The 16,601-nt window shown below is 44.7% G+C and overlaps 1 protein-coding gene across 2 annotated transcripts in view; it reads right to left on the bottom strand.

Annotated features, from left to right (window-relative positions):
* The window catches only part of PAFAH2 (platelet activating factor acetylhydrolase 2), a 48,027-nt gene extending 31,452 nt beyond the window's left edge, over positions 1-16,575 (bottom strand). For both annotated transcript variants that reach the window (XM_049774890.1, XM_049774891.1), the window contains exons 1-4: positions 16,488-16,575; positions 4,509-4,646; positions 2,520-2,673; positions 1,088-1,184 (exon numbers count right to left, since the gene is read on the bottom strand). In XM_049774890.1, the coding sequence (XP_049630847.1) occupies positions 1,088-1,184; positions 2,520-2,673; positions 4,509-4,598 (341 nt within the window). In that variant the 5' untranslated portion in view covers positions 4,599-4,646; positions 16,488-16,575. The remainder of the gene's footprint in view (positions 1-1,087; positions 1,185-2,519; positions 2,674-4,508; positions 4,647-16,487) is intronic.
* Between the last annotated feature and the right edge of the window lie 26 nt (positions 16,576-16,601).

The raw sequence follows: 16,601 nt of genomic DNA, 5'->3' as shown, positions 1-16,601 counted from the left end.
ACCTTTAAGATGTTTTACAGTCTGGGACATAAGCTAACATAAGCTTAGGTAATATGTGTATGTGTGTGTGTGTGTGTTATTAAGTTAGAATTTTTATTTTTTTATTTATTTTTTGGTTTTGTGTCACACCTGGCAGTGCTTAGGGTTTACCCCTGGCAGGTTCGGGGGATCATATGGGATGCCGGGATTTGAACCACCGACCTTCTGCATGAAAGGCAAATGCCTTACTTCCATGCTATCTCTCTGGGCCAAGTTAGAATTATTAAGCTGATCACACATTAAGGTGTAGAAATCAGAATTCCTGGGAAGAATTTTGAATGAATACTGAATTATAAAACCTAATGTTTCTCAAAATCTGGTAAATGGTCTTGTTTTGGGGTACATGTCTTGGTTACTCCCAGCACTGCACTTGAAGGTTGCTCCTAACTTTGCTCAAGGAATCATGAGGTTCCAGAAATCAAACTGTAGTCAGCTACCTGCTATGTCTTACAGTTCCCCATCCTGTATTGCTCCTCGCCTAGAAGTGGAGAGCCCCATACATGCTCACCCTCAAGATGTTGGAAAAGCTCTAACCACCATGCAGAGGCAGCACCCCACTTGAGTAATGATGAAATCAAAGCAGAGAGACCACTACAGCTGTCCCAAGCTCACATAGGACATCGGTGGCAGTACCAATATTCAGGGATGAGTCTGGGAGTTCTACAGGGGCAGGGAAAGGGTTCATCTTTTTCTCTGCCATACCTGTTCCCCAGCCAGAGTCAACCCTCCAAACTTACGGAATGAATCCCTACATGTGGGGAATGAATCGCTCTTTGATAACCAAGTTTAAGCTCCTTCTAGTACTTCTGAACAGGAAGAAAGCTCATAGTGTCTTTATATATGATGGAACATGAAAAGAAAAGATGCAAAACCTGCTGCAAAGCTCCACCAGGTGACAGGGGATGGGAAAGGCATTCTAGAGAAGCTGGCCCCGTGCTATGGAATGAGACAGATAGTGGCTATTTCTATGCTTTTGTCAGTAAGTTAAAATTTTAGCAGCTGTCATCAGACAAGGGCTTATACAAGGCCTGGAGAGAGATGCTCTTACCTGAAGGCTCCCAGGCCATGGGAGAAGATGATCAAGGGATATCCAGAGTCCTTTGGCTTAAAGGAGCCATTCCAACTAATAGGCAGACGACAAGATCCTGTGGAGACATGACTTGTAGAATCTCTGGCTGTCCCCATACTATAATCCCAGGGGCAATCTGAACATAGGCTTGAGTGGGGGTACCTCTGTCCCTCACTTCTGCAGACCACCATTATTTGTTACCCTGACCAGCTACTCTTTTCTTCCTTAGGGAGCATCAAAAAATTAAAAAAGGGAAAATAAATATAAAGGGAAGTACTGAATAGGTGCAGACAAATTCCTAAACTGCCAAGATGGTAGGTAGAAATCTCAATAGTGGGAACTTTAGAGGAAGTAAATGGTTCAGTGTAACCCTACCCAAAAAAGGGGAGTAACAGAGGGAATTTTTGTTTGTTTTTTGGGCCACACCCAGTGGTGCTGGGGTGGGGACCTTACTCCTGGCTCTGAGCTCAGAAATTGCTCCTGGCAGGCTCCAAGGACCATACAGGACACCAGAAATTGAACCCGGGTCCGTCCTGGCTCAGCCACGTACAAGGCAAAAGTCCTATCACTATGCTATCTCTCTAGCCCCTCAGGGTGCAGGGGAATCACAGAAGACTACTCCTTGGTAGTTCAAACATTTCTTTTTTTGTTTGTTTTTTTTGGGTCACATCTGGCAGTGCTCAGGAGTTACTCCTGGCTCTACGCTCAGAAATTGCTCCTGGCAGGCTCAGGGGACCATATGGGATGCTGGGATTCGAACCACCGTCCTTCACATGCAAGGCAAACACCCTACCTCCATGCTATCCCTCCAGCCCCATATTTCTTTGATCTGTATTGGTATTTCTCATTGTAGGAGATACAATCCCCAGCAGGGTACTAGATCATAAAGGGGAAGGGGAAAACAATTGCAACCCCTGGTACAAATGTGTGTGGGGTGGGATTGGGGCTTTCTTTTTGTTTGCTTAAGAAGGTAAGTGATTTTTTTTTCTGAAAAGGGGTAACTATGATTGTAAGACTGATCTGCACAAAAGCTGGCCCAGAGTAGGAATTAATCGAAGCTGAATAAATGTATAATAGTCACAGTTTATGGAACAGTATATCTCAAGTACTGCACTTGAGGCTTTACATATAGCTCTCATCATAATCCTCCAAAGGGAAGTATTCAGATAGGTTAAGGAATTCAACCTAAGCCCCACCTGCATAAATACTAAGTCAAAATTGCAAGCCAAGGTAATACTCACATGAATATATAACTGTCTCCCACTCTCTCCACTCCTCTGGCTATAGGTTGCCCCATGACAAAAGGATTAAACAATATAAACTAGAAGGTTCCTTTTTGGTTCATTTTTGTTTGAGGACTGCCTAGAAGCAAGAAACTGGGAAAGTATCTGGGAATCAGGCCAGCTCTTACCCACAGCCAGGTTGAACAGCAAAGCCCCCCAGCGTTTATTAAACTGCAAGTAATCAGCCAGGCCACTGTAATACTCATAGCGGGGTATCCACAAGGGCTGCTCTGTGGTCTCCACCGCATCTTGGCAGGGGTAGAAGAGTCGAAAGAAGCTCCCCTGTAGGAAAAAGAACAGCTGCTCAGAGCAAGGAGCCCATGCCCTACAGATTTCCCAACAGCCACTTAGTGGGTATATGGGGCACTAGCAAGGCAGGGCATTAAACAGGGAAACATAGCTTTGATTCATAAATCTAAACTCTACACTTAGAAAGTCCAATTAAAAAGATTTTACAGCTTGCCTTACATTATTTCAAAATGTAAAAAATATAGCCACTCTACTTAAAATTTGTTGTTGTTGTTGTTGTTGTTTTTGGTCCTAATCCAACAATATTCAGGGGTTACTCCTGGCTCTGAACTCAGGAATCACTCCTGGTTGGGCTCAGGGGATCATCTAGGATTCTGGGATTGAATCTGAGGCAGCCTTGTGCAAGGCAATTGCCCTACCTACTGAACCACCACTCCAGCCTCACCAGCTGTATTTTTTTTTTTTTACCTGATTTTTGTTTAGGAGAAATGGTCACCAGCAGTGGGGGCTACTTCAATAGTACATGTAGCAGTACTGGGGGTTGTATCCGGGGTCCTGTACATATCAGGCAAATAGTCTAGCCCATTGAGTCATTACCCCAGCATGCCAATTGAATTTTGAATTATACTTGAGTGGCACCAAAACCTTTTCAGAGTTTGGCAGAGAGAAAGATTTAAACCTGGCCCTATGAGCAAGGGATTAATGCGTGTGCTGAAGGGGGATAACTCAGCCCCCTCCTCCAGGCTAGCCCCTGGGATGTACTAGCACACTCATTAAAATGGGATGAGAATTTCAAGGAAGTGTAGGCTTCTCATTGTGGAAGCACAATGAGAGGGAAAACAAAAGAGAGGAGAAAGGAAACTGCTTCCTTGAGGTGGAGAGTCAAAAGCCAATGACACAGAAGCCCTTCCTCACTGAGAAGGTGGTAAAATATCTTTTTTTTTTTTTTTTTTGTGATTTTGGGTCACACTCGGCAGTGCTCAGGGGTTACTCTTGGTTCCATGCTTAGAAATTGCTCCTGGCAGACACAGGGGACCATATGGGACACCGGGATTTGAACCGATGACCTTCTGCATGAAAGGCAAACACCTTACCTCCATGCTATCTCTCTGGCCTTGTAAAATATCTTTTTTTTTTTTTTTTTTTAGTTTTTGGGTCACACCCGGCAGTGCTCAAGGGTTACTCCTGGCTGTCTGCTCAGAAATAACTTCTGGCAGGCATGGGGGAACGATATGGGACACCGGGATTCGAACCAACCACCTTTGGTCCTGGATCAGCTGCTTGCAAGGCAAACACCGCTGTGCTATCTATCTCTCCGGGCCCGTAAAATATATTTTTTCTTTTTTTGGTGTGTGTATTTGGGGGTGGGGGGGTTACTCTTGGCTCTACACTCAGGAATCATTCCTAGTAGTGCTTAGGGGACCATATGAGATGCTGGGGATGGAACCCTGGTCAACCAAGTGCAAAGCAATCATCTTCCTTGCTATACTATCTTACTGCCCTGTGGAGCCCCTTTCTAGACCTGATTCCTACTCTCAAGACAGGTGAGCTAAAACTTTCTAGGTGGGTACAGGATTCACCAGAGAGGAGGGAAGAAAGGGAAGGCACTTGCCCTATCCACATAGTTCCCTAGGCACTGCCAGAGGTAAACAGCCACTGAGCAACCCCCTCTCCCATCCCCCTAAGAATTCACCATCTTCATCTATTTCAATATTATTCATTACAAAAAAGAAAATGTCAGGAGAGACATGACTCAGGGCTCTATAACCAAATGCAGATCAGTGCTCAATTTCTACCACCCAGGACTGCACTGACCCCGTGAGTCAGACAGAGGCAGAGGCTGCAGGCACAAAGATGGAGACACTCACCTCGGAACTCGTCCCCTCCATCACATCCCCGCAGCCTACATGGTGGGGTCCTGTGACAGGTGGAAAGCCCACAGACTGGTTGATCCCCATTTCATTACCAATGAAACTGAACTGCTTGAGCAGGGCTGATCTTGATAGCTGGAAGCAGAACACAGAAGAATCTCTTAATGGTTTCCTCTTAGCTTCCCGTGCCTTACACATGATCTGTCATCATATCTTATCAACCTTATCTCCCTGACAGTGACTTGTTCATTACACAAAGGCAGATTTTTTGGCTATTAGTCTGATCTTTGGTACCCCATCTGGTCTCCAAAGCCCAGTCAGGAGTGATTTTTGAGAACTGTTGGGTGTACCACCCTAAAAAATGACTAGGTAAGACTCTGCCTAAAACCTGACCTGTTCCTAGCTACAGAAGTGATTAACTCCCCTTTTCTGTTTAAACTCACTAAGTTCAGATTTTTCTTTTGAAGGAGATTGGGGATCTATACACAGTAGTCAGAACCTACTCCTGGCTCTGTGCTCAGGCTCATTTCCAAAGTGCTTAGGAGACCATATTTGGTACTGAGGGTTGAACAGGATCCGCTGTGTACAAAGCAAGTGTCTTGACCCCTGTATCATCTCTCTGGCTCCAGATTTAGATTACTATTGCTTGAATAAAAACCATCTAAATGGTTCTGACTGATTTCTAGGCCTGCATTTTAAATCATTGCATTATTCTGCTTCTTCAGGATGCTTAGGGATGATATATCAAAGTGAAAGCATGTCTGGGCAAGAAGACACTTTTGAGCTCATCTGTTAACTGTCTCCCAACTGCTCATCCCAATATATGCATGTGATTCATGGATGACAAAATCAAGGTCCTCAGAGGTTAAGTGAGCTGTTCAAAGTCATAAGCAGAACTAATTATTGTAGCACTTACATGTTCTAATTGTCAACTTCTAGTTGTTTGGTTCAGTGGAAAATCTAAACCCCCAAATCTTAATATCAATTTAATTTTAGGTACCTAGGATCTGGATATTGAAATCTTCCATTTTATTTAATATTTTATTGCGGGGGTGGATCACAACTGGCTGTGTTTCAGGTATGACCATCCCACTCCCCAGAGTGTGAGGGTAACTGTATATAATGTGGGAGATGTCCACATACAAGGTAAGAGCCTTAACTCCTGTAGTATCTCCCCAGCCCCTAAATTTTCGATTTTAGATCATTTTAAATATATTTAGATTTCCTTATCACTACAGACTTGCACTACACATGACTGCCTGGATTCAGTTTCCAGGACCCCATATGGTCCCCTAAGCCTGCCCCATGTGATCCCTGAGCACAGAGCCAGAAATCAGCCCTGAGCATAGCTGGGTATAGCCCCAAAACAAACAAGTAAACCCAAAGGAACCCGAGAGATAGTACAGTGGGTAATGCAAATGCCTTGCTTGTGGCCAATCCATGTTTGACCACTGGCACCTCTTACTAGTCTCCAGAGTTCTAGCAGGAGTGATCCCTGAACACATAGGAGAAAGCCCTGAGCACTGCTGGTTGTGCCCCTTCCTCCCCCTCCCAAAAAAAACCCAAATCCTTTTAAAGAAGAAGCTACATTCCTGGTACTGTCTATGGACCACTTAACCAGAGTAAGTTGGCATAATGCAGCTTCAAATCAGATGTTGAGCTTCCTGTCTTATCACTGAGGGCCCATATGGAAGATTATAGTAGAGAAGCACAAGTCAGATCACTCACATGACAATGAAACAGCTACAAGTTCTAACTCACTAAAAAAAGGGCAGATAAAATACTGCTAAAATTCTGAAAAGAACTAGAATCCTGTAGCATGAAAGTGGATAAAGAGAATGGGAAAAGTTGACTTTCAAGCATAAGAGTGAGCAAAGGTACAGCGGTAAGAAAGCACATGAAAATATAAGTGGCCGGGGCCGGGCGGTGGCGCTAGAAGTAAGGTGCCTGCCTTGCCTGCGCTAGCCTTGGACGGACCGCGGTTCGATCCCTGGGCGTCCCATATGGTCCCCCAAGCCAGGAGCAACTTCTGAGCGCATAGCCAGGAGTAACCCCTGAGCGTCACCGGGTGTGGCCCAAAAACAAACAAACAAAAAAACAAAACAATCGGGCCGGAGAGATAGCACAGTGGGCGTTTGCCTTGCAAGCAGCCGATCCAGGACCAAAGGTGGTTGGTTCGAATCCCGGTGTCCCATATGGTCCCCCGTGCCTGCCAGGAGCTATTTCTGAGCAGACAGCCAGGAGTAACCCCTGAGCACTGCCGGGTGTGGCCCAAAAACCAAAAAAAAAAAAAAAAAAAAAAAAAGAAAATATAAGTGGCCTGTGATGGGCACCAACGAGAAAAGAATGTAAGCAGGTGGGCCCAGAGAGATAGCACAGCAGCGTTTGCCTTACAAGCAGCCGATCCAGGACCAAAGGTGGTTGGTTCGAATCCCGGTGTCCCATATGGTCCCTCGTGCCTGCCAGGAGCTATTTCTGAGCAGACAGCCAGGAGTAACCCCTGAGCATCGCCGGGGTGTGGCCCCCCCAAAAAAAGAATGTAAGCAGGTGTGGAGAAATTGGAACCTTCACTACTCAGTTTTCTTTTATGTATCTATGTATTTTTATTTTGTTCTGTTTTTTTTTGGGGGGGCCACATTCAGTACTACTCTGGGCTTACTCCTGGCTATGCACTCGAGGTCACTCCTGGTGGACTTGAGAGACTATACAGGGCACCAGAGATTGAATCCTACCCACTGTACTATCAATCACTCTAGCCCTATCTAGCCTCCTTACCTTGGCCAAGTTATCTGATCTCTGAGTCTGATTTCCCATCACACAAAGGAAAATATATAGGAGAATAATGGAGATAAAATGTAATAATACTCTTAAAGCACTTGAGAAGTACGTATCCAGGAAATATCTGTTGACTGGAGGACAGAGAGACAGTACAGTAAGGCACTAGCTTGCTTTTCATTGCAGGCAACTTAGGATAAGCCCCCAGTACTGCATATGGTCCCTGAGTTCTGCCAGGAATGATCCCTGAGTGATCCCTAAGGGCAAAACTAGGAGTAAATCCTGGGCATTTCTAGATGTGACTCCCTCAAAGAAACACCCCAAAACAAACAAACAAAAAATATCAGCCAGGGGCTGGAGAAATAAGAATGTGAGTAGAGCATCTGCCTTGTGCAAGGCCAACCCATGTTTGATCTCTAACACCCTATAAGGCACCCAGAGTTCCCCCCATCCCCGCCCAAATAAAACCAAACAAAACCAACAATCATATTCAAATGGAAAAACAGAGCCCTCTGGTGGTGCTGGAAAATTTCTGGAAGGGTGAAGTAAATTCTGTTTGAAAAGAGATACAAACCAAAGTGAAATGGCCTGTGTGGTTAACCAGAAATCAATCTGCATTCCCTGAGCTCATACAAACTGTTGGAGAGGTGGAAAAATTCAAACTAACCTGAGGATTCTTTCAAGAAATATCCATTTAGGACATTCAAAATCCAGTGTCATTTCTAATAATTGCATAGAATTTTTCAAGATCAGTCCATGTGCCTCTTTTTTTCCTCACAATTCATGACAATACCTCTCTGGAAGTCTTTCTACCCACACAAACATGTCCTATCCATTAAGAACCAGTGAAATCTCTGGTTCTCTTTGGAGCTTTCCCAATACTTCCAATCTTTCCTCTTTTCAAATATGAATGCTAGTAATAACCATTCATTTCAATTGGTAATCATAGGCTGTGATTATTATATCCTAATAGTTATCAATTAGTTCTTTTTTTTAATATATATTTTTTATTTAATCACCTTGATTACATACATGATTGTGTTTGGGTTTCAGTCATGTAAAGAACACCCCCCATCACCAGTGCAACATTCCCATCACCAATGTCCCATGTCTCCCTCCTCCCCACCCGACCCCCGCCTGTACTCTAAACAGGCATCAATTAGTTCTTTACCTACAAGTGGTTCAAGTAAAAATGAGATTAGAAATTCTTGATCCTATTATCACAATCACCAAAATTTTTTTTCTTTTTTGTTTTTGTTTTTTTTTTTTTTTTTTTTTTTTTGGTTTTTGGGCCACACCCGTTTGATGCTCAGGGGTTACTCCTGGCTATGTGCTCAGAAATGCCCCTGGTTTGGGGGGACCATATGGGACGCCGGGGGATCGAACCGAGGTCCTTCCTTGGCTAGCGCTTGCAAGGCAGTCACCTTACCTCCAGCGCCACCTACCCGGCCCCTTGTTTTTGTTTTTGAGCCACACTCAATGATGGCACTCAGGGGTTACTCCTGGCTCTGCGCTCAGAAATCACTCCTAGTGGGCCGGAGAGATAGCATGGAGGTAAGGCATTTGCCTTGCATGCAGAAGGATGGTGGTTCGAATCCCAGCATCCCATATGGTCCCCCGTGCCTGCCAGAAGCGATTTTTGAGTGTGGAGCCAGGAGTGACCCCTGAGCGCTGCCGGGTGTGACCCCCCCCCAAAAAAAATTACTCCTGCCAGGTCGGGGGACCTATAGGATGCCAGGAATCGAATCAGGGTCCATTCTGTGTTGGCCACATGCAAGGCAAATGCCCTACTGCTGTGCTCTCTCCAGCCCACTAAAATTTTTTTCAAAAATAAAGATTTTAGGGGCCGGGCGGTGGCGCAAGAGGTAAGGTGCCTGCCTTACCTGCGCTAGCCTTGGACAGGACCGCGGTTCGATCCCCCGGCGTCCCATATGGTCCCCCAAGCCAGGAGCGACTTCTGAGCACATAGCCAGGAGTAACCCCTGAGCGTCACCGGGTGTGGCCCAAAAACCAAAAAAAAATAAAAATAAAAAATAAAGATTTTAGGGCTGGAGCACAGCAGGTAGGACATTTATTTGCCTTGCAGGTGGCTGACCAAGGTTTGATTCCTAGCATCCCATATGGTCTCCCAAGCCTACCAGAATTAATTTTTTTTCTTTATTTTCCCGCCTCCCCTCCCAGAAGTAATTTCTAGGAGTCAGAAAGATAGTACACCAGTAGAGCATTTGCCTTGCATGTAGCCATCCCAGGCAGACCCAAGTTCGATCCCCTGTATCCTAAATGATCCCCTGAGCCTGCCACGAGCAATTTCTGAGCACAGAACAGGAGTAACCCTTAAGTGATGGTGGGTATGGCCCCCAAACAAAACAACAGCAACAATAACAATAATAGAAATTTTAGGGTGCCATTCCCAAACATTTTTGTTATTGAGCCCTACCATGTGGTGCTGAGAACCATACAATGCCAGGAACTGAACCCAGGTCTTCTGCATGCAAAACTCAGTCCATATAATCATCTCTCTGTCCCCCAAATACTTAATTTTTTTCTATGTTTTTTTTATGGGGAAGGGAGAACTTCCCAGGTAGCCTGGCAGCAGTGGTGCTGGAGATTATGTGGGTCACCTCTCTAGATTTGGGAAGCTCTAGATGCACATCCAGTCGTGTTCAGGGATCTCAAAGGCTGCAAGAGACAATGCTTAAGGGATGATGTGGTACCTGACATCAAATAAGGACACTCAAACGAGGACCAGCTGGGTGGATAGCATATCCCTTACCCCCTCTACTCTCTAAGGCACCAAAAGACTTGTTTTTAAAGTGCTGTGATGTTTCCGATTAGCAGAGTTTGAGAATATCTAATCTGGATGGTACACAAAACTTTTTAAGACATGCATGCAACAAAACATGCTACTGAGTGCATACATATAACATTCCAGTCAAATGACAGTGATCATTTTTTTTTATCTGTTTAGATTTGGAGCCACATGCAGTGATGCTGGGGACCTGTTGTGGTCTCTGGATATAAGCCAAGGTTGAGGCCACAGCTTCATGCTAAGCAAGAGCTGAGCCTTAATCTTCCTACTATCTCTCTAGCTCTTGACTATTGACTATATAATGACTCTAACTTAATTATGTGACTACCAGAGCAGGTTCCCTTAAGTCACTAGACTCGATGTAGTACCCTGCAACATAAATAGTCTCACATTTTATATCATTCAACCGACAAAAGTTTTTTTGAGGTTTTGCACACTTTATAGAAGTAAAAAAATGTGATTCATAGGACAAAAGAGACTGTACAGGAGTTGCTCAGCATGAAATTGACTCAAGTTCATTCCTAGTACCTGATTCCAAGTATAGAGCCAGGAGTAGCCCCTCAATAGTGCCGTACATGGCTCCCTAACTCGCAAAAAGGATGTTTTATGCTTCTTTGTAGGCCAAACCATAGCCCCATAATTTCCCCACAATAAATGTTCTTATTTGGCTTTGATTTAAGTTTGATCTATTTTTTAAAGCTCTTTTGTTTGTTGGTTTGGTTTATGGGCCACACCCAGTGGTGCTTAGGAGTCACTCCTGATTCTGTGCTTAGGAATCAATCTTAGTGGTACTCTGAAGAGCTCTGGAGTAGAATCTGAGTCAGCCATGTGCAAGGCAGGCCCACAATTTTTTTTTGTTTGTTTGTTTTTGGTTTTTGGCCACACTTGATGACATTCAGGAGTTACTCCTGGCTATGCACTCAGAAATCAATCGTGCCTGGCTTGGGGGGACCATATGGGACACAGAGGATGGAACCCAGGTCCATCCTGGGTCAGCCGCATGCAAGGCAAACTCTATCGCAAGCTCTACCACAGTGCTATCACTCTGGCCCCAGTCCCTACAATTTTTAGTCTTTTTGATCCAAAATAAAGAAATACGGTCTCTAGAAGGAAAGTCTCAGTAACAATCTGAATTCTACCTTCATAATTTTAACTGGCTGAATAATCTTAAATTAAGTTCAAGTCTCTAATAATTTTGTTTGTTTGTTTTTTAGCCACACCCAGTGGCACTCAGGGTCTACTTCTGGCTCCGTGCTCAGAAATCTCTCCTAGATCTCCTAAGGGGACCGCTGGGGATCAATCCCTGGTGTGTCTCGGGTCTGCAGTGTGCAAAACAAATGCCCTACCACTGTGCTGTCACTCCGGCCCCATAAGACTCTAATAATTTATACACATAATAGAAATAATAGTGATCACTTATGAAGTTGTTGATTGGGAATAAATAATATGACATACAAAGGCAGAACTACTCTAACTGCTCTAACTATAACTTATTAAAACTATAACTTATTAAAACTAAATGACCAGTAAGTCAGAGGGAGAGAGAGAGACACAGAATAGTCTCACTCATCTATGGATTTTAAGAAAAATTAAGGACATTATTGTAATAATGCCCAAAGATAATAATGATGAGGGCCGGAAGAACCAGCTCACAATATGAAGCTCACCACAAAGAGTGGTGTGTGCAGTTAGGGAAATAACTACACTAACAACTATCATGACTATCTTTTTTATTTGGGGGAGGGTCACACCTGGCAGTGCTCGGGGGTTACTCCTGGCTCTAAGCTCAGAAACCTTTCCTGGCAGGCTCGGGGGACCATATGGAATGCCAGGATTTGAACCACCATCCTTCTGCATGCAAGGCAAACGCCTTATCTCCATGCTATCTCTCCAGCCCTAGGGTGTTGTTCTTCTTTATATATATATATATATATATATAAAAAACTGAAACCTAATTACACATGTTTGTAATACCTGGATTACATGGATGATACCTGGATTCAACTCCCAACATTACAAATAAAAAACATGATAAAAAAAAAAAAACATGATGGGCCGGCGAGGTGGTGCTAGAGGTGCTAGAGGTAGCCTTGCAAGCGCTAGCCAAGGAAGGACCGCGGTTCGATCTCCCAGTGTCCCATATGGTCCCTGCAAGCCAGGGGCGATTTCTGAGTGCTTAGCCAGGAGTAACCCCTGAGCATCAAACGGGTGTGACCTGAACCCCCCCCCTAAAGAAAAAGAAAAGAAAAGAAAACATATGATTTCTGATATAGTTGGCTGACTTTGAGAATCACTGACAGAATAAATTGACGTGTGATTAAAAATAAATAAATAAAACTATATGACCTTAAGTTCCTTATAAAAATGGGAACAATCAGGCCTGGAGAGATAGCACAGTGGAGTTTGCCTTGCAAACAGCCGATCCAGGACCAAAGGTGGTTGGTTAGAATCCTGGTGTCCCATATGGTCCCCCGTGCCTGCCAGGAGCTATTTCTGAGCAGATAGCCAGGAGTAGCCCCTGAGCACCGCCGGGTGTGGCCCAAAAACCAAAAATAAATAAATAAATAAATAAAAATAACAATCGGGGCCGGGAACGTGGCACTAGAGGTAAGGTGTCTGCCTTGCAAGTGCTAGCGTAGGATGGACCCCGGCGTCCCATATGGTCCCCCCAAGCCAGGGGCGATTTCTGAGTGCATAGCCAGGAGTAACCCCTGAGTGTCAAACGGGTGTGGCCCAAACCCCCCCCTCAAAAATGGGAACACTCAGGGCCAGAGAGATTGCACAGTGGTAGGGCATTTGCCTTGCACGCAGCCAACACAGAATAACCCCGGGTTGGATTCCTGACATTCCATATAGCCCCGAAGCCTGCCAGGTGCAATTCCTGAGTGCAGAGCCAGGAGTAACCCAAGTGCCACAGGGTATGGCCCAAAAACCAAGGAGGAATAAAAGGGGAACAGTAAGCAGATACTCAAAAAGTTGAACTACATGCTTTGTATGCAGGAGGCAAGATCTGGTCGCCAGCACTGCATGATCACCCAAGCACTGCTGGGAGCAATCTGGAGCAATGAGCCAGAAATACTTTCTAACAACCCACAATGTGGTTCCAAAAAAAAAAAGAAAGGCAGAAGCATTTCATAAGTACAATTTAAATAAAAAGATTGATATTGCACTCCTAGGGATATACCCTAGGAACACAAAAATGCCTTCCACACACCTATATTCTTTGCAGCATTACTTACAATAGCCAGAATCTGAAAACAATCCAGATGCCTGACTGTGGTACAAAACACAATGGAATACTATGCAGCTGTCAGAAGAGATAAGGACCTGAAATTTTCCTATACATGGATGAACATAGAATCTATTTTGCTAAGTGAAATAAGTCAGAAGGAGAGAGATAGACACAGAATAGTCTCTCTCATCTATGGATTTTAAGAAAAGTGAAAAACATTATTGTAAAAATACACAGAGAAAATAGAGATGAGGGGCTGGAGAGATAGCATGGAGGTAAGGCATTTGCCTTTCATGCAGAAGGATGGTGGTTCAAATCCCGACATCCCATGGTCCCCTGTGCCTGCCAGGGGCGATTTCTGAGTCTAGAGCCAGGAAAAAAGAAAGAAAATAGAGATGAGGGCTGGAAGGGAAGGTCCAGCCCACTATATGAAGCTGGCCACAAAGAGAAATGACATATACTAACAGGGAGTGAGAGAAATAAAATGCCTGTCTTGAATACAGGCAAGGGGAAGGGATGGGGTATAATATATATATATATATATATATATATATATATATATATATATATATATATATATAACTGAAACCCAATTACAAGCATGTTTGTAATCATGGTTCTTAAATAAAGATATGTATTTTTAAAAAGACTGATTATTACCTGGGACCTAGTACATTGATTTATTTTAGATTTTTGGGTTTTCTTGTTTTGTTTTGTTTTGGAGGGGTCACACCCAGAAGCACTCAGGGGTTACTCCTGGCAGGCTCAGGGATGGGGTGTGTGTGGGGAGACTATATGGAACGCTGGGATTCGAACCACCGTCCGTCCTGAATCAACTGCGTGCAAGACGAATGCCCTACCGCTGTGCTATCTCTCTGGCCTCTGTTTAGATTTTTAGAGTAGAATAACGTTTACTTAGGAAATAGAGGAGAGTTATGTATTCAAAAAAACAAGGATATAGGTTTCTCCAGAAGAAGAGAACCTAGAATAGCATCTCAGGTTGAGACACAAGCCAATTTCAAACTAGGGAACACATTTTTTGTTGTTTTTTTGGGGGGGGGGCCACACCTGTTTGATGCTCAGGGGTTACTCCTGGCTAAGCGCTCAGAAATTGCCCCTGGCTTGGGGGGACCATATGGGACGCCCAGGGATCGAACCGCAGTCTTTCCTTGGCTAGTGCTTGCAAGGCAGACACCTTACCTCTAGCGCCACTTCGCCAGCCCCTGGGGAACACATTTTAAGGGTTCATCAAATGCTAGGATTTGTTGAGCCAAAAGATAGCACAGGGTTAGGGCATTTGCCTTGTATGCGGCCAACACAGAACAGACCCCGATTTGAATCCCGGCATCCCATATGGTCCTCCGAGCCTGCCAAGAGCCCCCCAAGCCTTCCAGGAGCGACTCCTGAGCACTGAGCCAGGAATAACTTTTGAGCTCCGCTGAGTGTGACCCCCCACCACCAATAAGACATAATATGCTAATTAACAAACCCTAGTTTTTTTGTTTTGGGGGGTTTTTTGTTTGTTTTGGGGCCACACCCAGCTGCGCTCAGGGGTTGCACCTGGCAGGCAGGCTTGGGGACCGACCATATGGGATGCCGGGATTCGAACTGGGGGTCTGTCCTGTCTGTGTTGGCCGCGTGCAAGGCAAATGCCTTACCACTGTGCTGTCACTCGGGCCCATGTTATGTCTTTTTTTCATCTGATCTAATACAAGTCTCATTTGCCCTGGACTGAACTCTGACAAAATAGATTCTTTTTCCTCCAGCAACTTTGGAACCTAAGACACCCCTACTCAAATCAGAGAAACTGTAGGCCCAAGGAGGGTGTGTGTGGGGGGGGGGGGTTGCCCATTGCAGAACACTGTACAGCACATAGGGTGGAACCTCCATCTAAAGAACAGGAACCACCCTTCTGCCAACTACATGGTCTTTTATTTCAGGACAGAGTCTCCATGAGCACTTCTCAGGATTCCCTTTAGACAAAGTTCACTGAACTCTGTACTGCCTTTTGCTTTTTGGAGGAAATGAGGAAATATCCTCCTACTCTTAGAGAATACAGGCACCAAAGTTCAAACGGTGAACTTGAGCAATGGAAGGATAGGGGAGGTGCCAGAGGAAGAGGCAATTAGTAAAGGAGCCAAAATAAAATTGTTCCAGGGGGTCTTGATTATAATAATAATAATATAATTTCTGAGTCAGGAAGTCTTAATTATTTATAAAGGGCTTTCTGAAGTATTCATTTATTGGTTTCACAACACACCTTCACCCTAAGGCAGGTGAGAGCAATTGTCACCTGCCTATAATATTTGGTTTGGGGGGCACACCTAGTGGGGCTCAAGGCTTAACTCCTAGCAAGGCTCAGAAAATCAAGTTTGGTGCCTGGAATCAAACCCGGATCGTTTGTGTGCAAGGCAAGTGCCTTTACCTGCTGCACTACTACATGGCACTGGCCCCGGCCAGCTGCCCTTTATAGTGAGAAGTAAACCTCAGAGAGGTTGTCCACCTACCCAAAGTCACCCTCCAAGGAAACTGCGGTCGGGGGTTATAACCAGATCTTCTTCTTCTTCTTTTTTCCCTTTGGTTTTTGGACCACACCCGGTGGCGCTCAGGGGTACTCCTGGCTCTGCGCTCAGAAACTGTTCCTGGCAGGCTCAGGGGACCACATTTAGGATGCCAGGAATCGAACCCGGGTCTATCCCAGGTCAGCCGCGTGCAAGGCAATCACCCTACCGCTGTGCTATCGATTCGGCCCCCAACCAGATCTTCTAAGTGATAGAAGGAAAGTAACCTTCTACCAATGTTAAAAAAAAAAAAAAAAAAAAAAAAAAAAAAAAACAGGAAAGCGATGGGAAGTGTAAGAATAAGGCATGGCACAGGTGTAAAGAAGTCCAGAGATGTGCCAAAGATGCTATGGGCTCATGCTTGGGTTGTAAGTCCCAAGACTAGAGCACAGGGTAGGATTCCAGTGAAAAAGATTAGAAGGGGAAAGTGAAGGGTGCTGGTGAACACTGGGGAATGTCTGCGTAGGAAACAGATTAAACATATGAAAAAGAACGAATGTGGGTCTCCCGGGACTGAGGCGAGAAAACCCTAGAGCGGGCTGAAATAGGCATGAAGTCTGCAGAAGTCTCTTTAGAATGGCAGTTTTCTCCAAACTTACCCAGCCTAGTGGACCCTCAGGTGCGGCAAACGTTCAACGAGGCGGAAACGAGAAACTAACTAGGACGCGTGGCCCTTCGGTAGTTGTAGTTTCCAGAAGCCAATCTGGGCGTAG

Source organism: Suncus etruscus, chromosome 6 (genome assembly GCF_024139225.1).
Source record: "Suncus etruscus isolate mSunEtr1 chromosome 6, mSunEtr1.pri.cur, whole genome shotgun sequence".
NCBI lineage: Eukaryota > Metazoa > Chordata > Mammalia > Eulipotyphla > Soricidae > Suncus > Suncus etruscus.
Note: the sequence above shows the minus strand (reverse complement) of the source record. Positions and strands in the feature narration are given on the sequence as shown.